Genomic DNA, 8,892 nt, shown 5'->3' with positions numbered 1-8,892 from the left:
CAAGCACAGCTATAAACTGTATTCTCCTTAACGGAATACAATGATTATAGGAGATAAGTGGCCTTGGTAAGTATGATAGGGACCATATATGTATTTTATACAGTTAAAAAACAAAACAAAAAAAAACATGCTAGGAGAAAAGAGTATTCACCTCAAGGAAAAAAAGAAATAAAGATGGCCAGCACTTAAGCCGGGAGCCCTGCCTCTACCCTCAAGGGGCTTCACACAGGTGGAAAATAATTTCTAGGGGCAAAAGATGCACCAAATGGAAGCTCAGGCACTTGTTCTCAACCAAGGGCCATAAGGCTAGGTAGGCATCTCGTAATGGCAATCTCCACCTCAGAAGCAGACTGCTTCATTTTCCTGTGATCAATGTGAATACATTATCTCTAATAGTAGTAGACCAGAAGAAAGAAAAAACCCTTTAGCCATCTATCCTCTGAAGCAATGTGCCAGAAACGCTGGAGGGAGTTTTGTAGGTAGGTCTGAGAACTGAAGGACCACCACCCATCATCATAAAACTAAGTTACAGCACAGCGTCAGGAGGACCGGCAAGGTGAGTCACTGAAACTCCAGGCCAAGGAGAGAGTGCTCTTCCCAGAGCACTGCCCAGCAAGTCCTAACTGAACCAACTTACAACTCTGTTGTCATTTGGCCCAGAGCACAGGCAGAACACCATCTGGTCAACCTACCTACCGACCTCTTCCACGGTTCAGCTGTTGTCCGGTTCTGGCAGGAGAGCAGCCATTTCTGGTTCAACTTTGTTTACAATTGAGCAATTCCTCTTTCCCCATCAACTGGAGTTGGGGATGTAGTGAAAAGGGTGAGTAAGACAATGGCAGGCCCTGTGACCCACTGACCTGGGCTGAACCTTGTAGAAAGATCTGAGACATCAACATGCGTTGTTGAAAACGTTCAAGTCCGTGAATGAATTGAGGACCAGGGTTGTTCTTCCCCAAATTGGCAACTCCTTGTTTGATACTGACTTGGTATCAAGTACTGCTTTAAGGCTCGTGTCACGTCTGCTGTCTGTCATACCTCATCTTGCTTAGAAAGCAGAAGAAATGACAGTAAATTTGACCATTTAATTGGCACAACATTCAGACACCCTTGACCTAAGGACAGATCTGGAGACGCCACACATTGTACAATGTGTCCGTTTGAAGTTTACCTTCTCTTTAATGATTTAACAGAAAAAAACTGCATGATGAAATAGATTTTCTCCAAATATATATATATTTATATAATATATAATCTTAGTTAACTCAAAGGTATATACATTGTATAATAAATAATATTTATAAAAAGAGACTTTTTGAATATAAAATCAAAAAGATCAACAACTTCTACAACTTTTTACAAAACTTTGGATACAGCAGGTTGGTAGGAAACTCCCATTGGATGCTATTACCTGACTATGGCAAGGGTAATTACAGTGCGCTCATGGACTATTATTAAATAATTACTTGTCAGCTACTTGAATACGCCCCAGAAACATGACTTTATCACTTTTAATGTAGAATACATAGATACGAAGAGACGTGTAAATTGTTGTGTCCGGTCTGCTCAAGTGTCCTCACAATAAGGAAGCGTTTCCAGTTGATTTGATTTTCCAACTTCTGGATGGAGAGATGGGAAGGGGCATCTGGGGTGCTAGGAAAGGATTTGAGGTGCACCTAGAACAGTGCTTGTGATCATGCGGTAGAGAGTGCAGGCAAGGGCCTCCGGGAGCCTGCTGGGCAAGCCAAGTGCACACCAGGAAATAAGTGGCCGACCCCACGTCAAGTCAGCTTAGCAGACCCCAGACAGAAGCGGGAAAGGACAAATCTTTGTTCTGCCAAGTCCCCCCTGTTGTATCTCCTCTTTCTGATTCTCCGTAAGACAGAGTTGAGTTGATCCATGCAGCTCTGCCCATCTTACTAACCCTAGCCAGGACCATCATGCATCAGGAACTGAGCTGGGAGCAACTGCCTCAGTTCACTGCTTGCCTCTTGAATATCTAATCCTTGGGAACTGAGATAGGCTACCCCATTCACAGGTGGGAAGAAGGGCTTGTTAAGGAACTCTTGTCTTTCGGGTTACTTCAGTCAGTGGGAGAAAAGGACACAGGGTGGTCTGCCTCCTAACACAAAGAAAGTGGGGCTCCTCACCCTGCCCACCTGGCAGCCACATAGTTTGTTCTCTAAGGTGCCTGGCTGCTCTCCCTGGTGTCTGCTGGTTAGCAGGGCTGAGAAGGGCAGAGCAGCCCATTCTTTCTGCATATGGTGGATGAAGCCAGAAGAGACCTGACTCCACATCTAACCTATTTACAAGGTCGTCAGGAAAAGCACATGTACTGAAGGTGGATGCTGCAGAACAGAAAGGGGTGTGGAGATCTGACTATCGCTCTAGGGCAGAGCGGGCCGGAGAAAACAGGAGCCTACAGGGAATCCAGCTGTTCTGCAGATGGTGTCCCAGGCTGCCCAGAACTCTGAGGTCTTCAAAACTCAAGATCCTGCTCCAAGCATTGGCCAAAGGCCTCCCCACCCCTACATCCCGTCTCTACCTATGGCTTTTCTCAGAATGACAAAGTATGTCCAATTTGAATAAGAGTCGATGGACAAGAGGGGACTGTCCTATTTCACAGTTCCCACCTCAGAGGCATCTTGGAATGTCACGAGTAGAGGCAGCTTGGACACAGAATCTCGCCATGTTCTTGTCTCTCCCACCAGGCCAAGAGCTCACACTAGCCCAGCCTGTTCTGTTGCAGTAGATTTTTTTTTCATTTTTATTTTCTTTAACATGTGCAAAGGTAAGCCTCGGGTCTGTCCCCAGCAGACCCTGGTAAAACCATAAAGAAAGCCCCTCTGTAAAGCCACACACCATCCAGAGCAGGGTGAGAGACGTTAGTTGAGAAAGAAGCCGCCCATCCGAGGCCGGCTGGGTCCGAGTCGGTTATCACATGCAGTTGGCAACAGTCCATGCTCCTTGCCGGCCAGTGTCGAAGGCTGGCCCAGATCTAGATCCTGCTTCCCATGGGACTTCGATGAATGGATCCAGCCGCACAATCTACCCCTTCCCAGTGCCCTTTGGGAGATAAACAGGAAGAATCAGAAACCTAATAACTGCTGTCAACATCCTCCCCTGGGATGCAAAGATACAGGCTGCCTACACTGCTAGCCCTCCTCACCCCGGAGCCTGCTGTTGAGGGAGGACATGCCATCCTCAGGAAGAGCAGAGCCTGCACCCACACGACTCAAACCTTCTAGCTGAGGAAGCCTGCTGTAGGTAACTAAGGCAGCACTGTCCCATGTGGAGATGGAAAAGCCTGCCAGTCTGAGCCACCAGTCACAGCAGGGCTAGTGCCACTGGACGCACACCTCCTGTGAATTGTCCAAAAGAAATGGAATCTACCTAATTATGATGAATTCCTTCCCAGGATGCCTTCTTGAGAACGTTCACTCTGTACAGCCCTATCCCGTGGGATTTGAGGTACTAAGCTGTGCCCCTGCACCCTTAGCTCTGGTACTGCTGGCAGAGCTGAACCAGGCATAGCAAGATGACCTGGATATGCCCAAGGTCCCACAAAAGACTAGTGACAGGCCCAGAACACAGGGCCAGTTAGATGGGGTGACTGGATCCATAGCTTTTCCAACATAGGGATAAAAGGAATAAATCAGATATTTGTAAATTACCAGCACTCGGGTACCAAGCTAATGACTAACTAGAGACAGTGGACAAACCTCAAGCGATGGAGAAGATGTCCTCCCCACTTAGGAAGGACTGGATGCTACCACTATGCTGTTCTCAGAGAGTATGACGGGCATGTGGTTTGCTTGGCTCTGCTCTGTGGCTTCTTTGTCCAAGAAAAAAGCCAGAGGCTCTCTGTGAATGCTGCCTCCCTGCCCACGTGTCCCTTGGCTTCCGTCAGTAGTAGCACCTTCAGGGGTGAAAGGATGGAAGGAACCAGATCTCAATCACCTTCTGGTCTAAGGCTCCAAACCAGGCTGCAAGAGCCTAGGGCATGTGACTCTTATCAGCCTTGCTGGGTCCCAGAATCTCAGCTGCCTTTTTAAGAGCACTGAAGCCCAGACCAGGCTCTTCAGGACTGTGTCTAGCTCCCAGGCAGCCCTGCAGGGCATAGACCTTATCACTTCACAAAGGAGGAAACCTGGGCTCAGAGAGGCAAAGGACACAACAGTGGGAGGGCGCTCCTTTCTGATCAGGAGGTGTGGGGTTGAGAGCTCCGCTCTGTGAGGGGATTAAGGCTGTGAACTATGTGGGCACAGCATCTTGAAAACCTGTCAGCATGAGACTGGAGAAACACCAAGTGTCTACAGTAGAAATGTGGAGAAAGGGGGCTGCTTTCCCCCCTCTTCAGTACTGGAGACTGATTCCAGGGGTTTAAGTATTCTACTACCCCCAGCTACATTCTTCTTCGGAGATCATTTTTATTCAAGGATTGGAGTAAAGCAATTTTCTGGACAACAAAGGCTAACTCAGCACCTCCTTCCTGCACCGAAGATCTCAGCTGCCTACACAGGCAAGGACCAAGTCATGGGCTCTGGATGTTGCACCCACACTGCCCCATGTGTCCCATGTGAGGCTTGGGCTGCCAATACTATGGCCTGTGCAAGTCTACATAGGGGGCTCTGGAGGCAGACACCTGGGTCTATCTAGGCCACTAACTCAAGTCTAACCTTCAGTGAAATGGGTTGGCTAGATAAGTGGCCCTTCTACCTGTTCGGTAGGAGACCACACCAATCGCTCCTCAAAATGGCCAGAGCTATGCGCCATTTGATATTGGAGGGGTGCAGGGCTACCTCTTGCCATAGTGAATACCAGAGAAGGTGGCCTCCACGGTTTGCTTCCTTCCACCTCAACCTGCTACCATTAGCCTACAAGTCTTCCTACTTCCTACTTTCCCCCATCCTTTTGAAAAGTAAAAAGCACACCAACGAGAGCTCCTTCCTTTGCAGCAACCCTGTGCCAACACTAATGGCGTTTCTGACATTTCTGTTTAGAGCTCTCGCCAGAGAAGCCATCACACCCGCTAACTTGAGCTTTATAAAAATCCATCAGGATCCCCATTCTGCTGTCACTGCACAGATGAGGAGCAAGGTTCAGCAGTGGGCAAATGACATGTTGAAGCTCACCGATGTCCTCCCACCCTTGACCTTGGGACAGAAAACCCACGCCTCCTGTATGGCTCTAGAGTGACCCTGACAGACTGGAACCTCAGCCCCACAGGGAACCCCTTAGACGGGCTTGTGATCTCAGGTACCTCCCACCCTTACAGAGCGCAGACATGAGCCACCAGCTCTGGTGTGTCACCAGCTCCAATGTCGCTGGATGGAACACACTGCGCTTGGCTATCCACAAACAGAAAGAAAGCTGCTCTTCCATGAACCAAGCCCTGCCCCCAGTGTGGTTTCCCACGTTCCTCGTTCCTCACAGCAGCTCTCGGAAGGTAACAGATGCTGAAGCCAGAGTTGTTGACTGACAAATAAGAGAAGGCAGCTGAGAGTCAGACCTACTAGCAGAACCTTCTCAGGGGAGAGGACAGAGACAAAGGTCACGCTGGCCCATGCCAGAGACTCTAGAATCACTCTGCTTCTAGGCTGACCTTTTTTGGGGTTCTCCCACGCAGGCCACCCCTGGGAAGCTTGGAAGCGTAATCCACCAGCCTTTTATCCCACGGTTACTCATCCCAGTCACTCTGAACTGAGATCCCTCCTCGTTCCTGTCTCTCTCCATAAACTTGGTGAGAGCGCTCCACCAAGCTTCAGATCTGGCTCCCCCACCCACCTCCCCAAGCTCTGGAGGATTTGTTAGGTCAAAGCTTGCCCTGTTAGCTCATGGTTGATGTGAAATGACTCTGCCCCAGGGTTAGGAGAGACTTTTTAGCCTACTATCTCAGGGTCTCACTGTGCAGCCTGGGCCTAGAACTCTCTATGTAGACCAGACCAGCCTCACACTCCGAGACCCATCTGCTTCTGCCTCCTGAGTGCTGGGATTAAAGGCCTGTGCAACCATACCCTGCCCCTGTTTCTGACATTTGAACCTCTCTTTTAGGCCTAAGCAGGGAAACTGAAGCCCCAAGATAGGATCCTTAGGGGCACAGCTGGGACCAGACCTCGGGCTGTACAGATCCTCAGTAATGAAAGCCAGCGGCCATGAACAAATATGGTCTGGTTCATCATTGCTAATTTGTGTAAGAATTGTAATCAATTGCTTGTGGTTTATATGCACACCCTCAGTTATTATCTGAGCCTGGTGTAAACCCACCAAGTCGCTGCTCAAGACCATTCTCGTGGAACCCAGGGAAGCCGGGTTTCTGACTTCAACTTTGGGAACTTGTTTGTCTTGGGAATCTGAGAAATAGAAGGGACAGGCCTAGCAGAGGAGAGGAGAGGAGAGGAGAGGAGAGGGCAGCCCCGCGCCCCGCCCTGCCCCGCGCCCCGTCCCGCGCCCCGCCCCGCCCCGTGCCCTACCTGGCTCTCTATTTGCAGGTGTGCACATCGTAGATTCGAATGCACTCTTGGCAGCTGACATAGCAGCACCAGTGGAAGACGCAATGGCATTTCTCCTTCCGCTTCTCCGTCCTCGTGTTGTGGCCCCGACCACAGCACAGCAGATCGCAGCCATCGATGCCGTGGGAGGTGACGTTGCAAGTCCGGTCCCGGGTACCAAAGGAGCCCGTCTCTGGGTTGGGCTCACAAAAGTTGGGGGAGTTCTCGTAGTAGACCAGGTCCCTCTCCGTGGGCGGCTTGAAGAGTGCATACTTGGCCCGCAGGGTCTCCACCCAGCCTCGGGACTCCCGATGCTTCTCCACCACCATCTCGGAGGCACTGTCGTACTTGTCCTTGAGGAAGTCGCCAATGGCACGGAAGTCTGGCTGGGCCCACCAGCAGGTCTTCACCTCGCAGCTGCCGGACAACCCATGGCATTTGCACTTCAGGTGCATGTGGTCCAGGATGGTCTAGGGAAGAGAAGCAGCAGCTAGCCCAGACTGACCCACCTGGAGAACATTCCCCTCCGTACCACACCTTCCTTTACTCTTAGTGCCAGTTAGAATGGATAGAAATCAATGTCCCTAGTCACACCCCCAGCACCGGCAGGCTTCACATTCACCTCATCCTCAGAAGTGGTGCAAACTAGGGACTGTTATCCCCATTTAACAGATGGAGATACTGAGGCTGAGAGGTGTTCCACAACCATAGGAAGGGCCATGTAAACCCCACTTTGGACTCAAAGTCAGTCCCCACTCGACAATTACATCACAGATCTACACAGACACAGCCTGCCAACCAGTAAGTATAGTCTACAGGTACTATTCCTATAGGACAGCCATACTGAGCTCCCTGGAAGACCTCCCAAAAGAGCCAGGATCAGGGCCAGGTATGATGATTTGAGTTTGATACAGGAACCTATGTGGTGGGAAGAACTGACCGCTACAAGTTACCCTATGACTTCCACACACACAACATGGAATCTATACACACAATGAATAAATAAATGTATTTTTAAAAACTCACCCAATGGGGCAGCAGGAGGAGACGAAGGAGGGTGGTCAAGGGGTACTATGGGGTGTGGATGGGAGCCTGGCCCAAGAAGACAGGGATCAGGGCGCCATCCCCCACCCCTGAGTTGTGGGTAGCGTCTCACCGTTCGGCCTGCCTCGTTGTTGTGCTTGTTCATAGCTGAACGGGCATCTGGCCTGTTCTCCCGTGCATCCGCAAACTCCCGGGACACCAGCACCCCGAAGTCAGCGTCCTCGCTGCAGCCGCCCCACTTCCAGCCTTCTCCAGGTGGCCCCTTATGGTGCGAGTCGCAGCCGCAGATGGTGGAGGTTCCCTCAGCGCAGGAACGCGTGACCGCGAAGGCTACACCAGCCGAGGCGATGGCATGCACGAAAGCCGATTCGCGGGTGGCTGCGGAGATGGGGGGGGGGGAGGTGTGTCGTGGGAAGATGCTCAGGCTGGAGCCTTAGGGAACACAACTTTGCCCCTAGGGCGGGGGAAGAGCTCAAAGGCTCACCAGTCATCCAGGGAAGAGCCAGGTGCCCTCCTGTTGCTTCAAAGAGTCCAGACCCTAGTTAGTATTTTCTTTATGGATGGGCAAACTGAATCCAGGGCTGCAAGGCTACTAAAATAGAGGGATCTATGATGGGACGGGAATGCTCACTGAAGAGCTGAGTTGGCCACGCCCTTGTACCTTCACAAGCACTCCTCCAAAAAGTTCTGAGCTCTCCATTCTGCAGCCTAAGCCTACTAATCCACCCATTCCACCCGAACCTCAGTTCCCCATAGGCAGATTTCTCATCTGCGCTTCACAGTACACTATGCAAAATGGGTGCAGCATCTCCAGCCATGGCTGCCCATTCCCTGTCCTCCTCCTTCAAAGTCACAAGTGAGACAAGGCAGTTTCTCGGCCTCAGGCCCAGGGTTCGGAGAAGAGAGGATTCTCAGCGGGTATCACCCGCCTTGTTACAATGAGAGCCACTCCCTGAATGCAGCATACGCGAGATCTTTATTCCTTACAATGTTCTAAACCCTATTTTACAGACTGGGTCCGGTGAGGCCAGCAGCCCGGCCATCTCTTTTTATAGGTCCCAGAGCGGGTCGTGCTATGCTGCACAGGTGGTCAGACCCGGATCTCCTTTCCTAGGTCGTGACCCGTCGTGAATATGCAGGGAACAGAGATACTCAGAGCCGCAGCAGCCTTTGCAGACACGAAGCCCTCGTGCGCCACCTGCACAGCAGGGGAGCGTCCCACTTTCCCCGCAGCCCGGCGGGGAGCGCGGAGCGAGAGCTGGCGCAGCAGACGAGCCAAACCCGGGGACTGCGCGCGGCAGTGATCCGGGCCTCCCGGCCCTCTCGCCCCAGGGGAGGGCGCCCCTGGCTTCCGGCG

At 51.4% G+C, this 8,892-nt stretch overlaps 1 protein-coding gene across 1 annotated transcript in view; it reads right to left on the bottom strand.

The window, feature by feature from the left end:
* Positions 1-1,162: 1,162 nt before the first annotated feature.
* Positions 1,163-8,892, bottom strand: part of Wnt3 (Wnt family member 3) — a 42,857-nt gene continuing 35,127 nt past the window's right edge. Inside the window, exons 3-5 of the mRNA XM_028780683.1 lie at positions 7,648-7,913; positions 6,474-6,961; positions 1,163-3,066 (exon numbers count right to left, since the gene is read on the bottom strand). Coding sequence (XP_028636516.1) covers positions 6,482-6,961; positions 7,648-7,913 — 746 coding nt within the window. The 3' untranslated portion in view covers positions 1,163-3,066; positions 6,474-6,481. The remainder of the gene's footprint in view (positions 3,067-6,473; positions 6,962-7,647; positions 7,914-8,892) is intronic.

This window comes from Grammomys surdaster, unplaced genomic scaffold, assembly GCF_004785775.1.
Source record: "Grammomys surdaster isolate TR1022 unplaced genomic scaffold, NIH_TR_1.0 371, whole genome shotgun sequence".
NCBI classification, from domain to species: Eukaryota; Metazoa; Chordata; class Mammalia; order Rodentia; family Muridae; genus Grammomys; species Grammomys surdaster.
The sequence above is the reverse complement of the archived record's forward strand: the minus strand, read 5'-3'. Positions and strand labels throughout refer to the sequence as shown.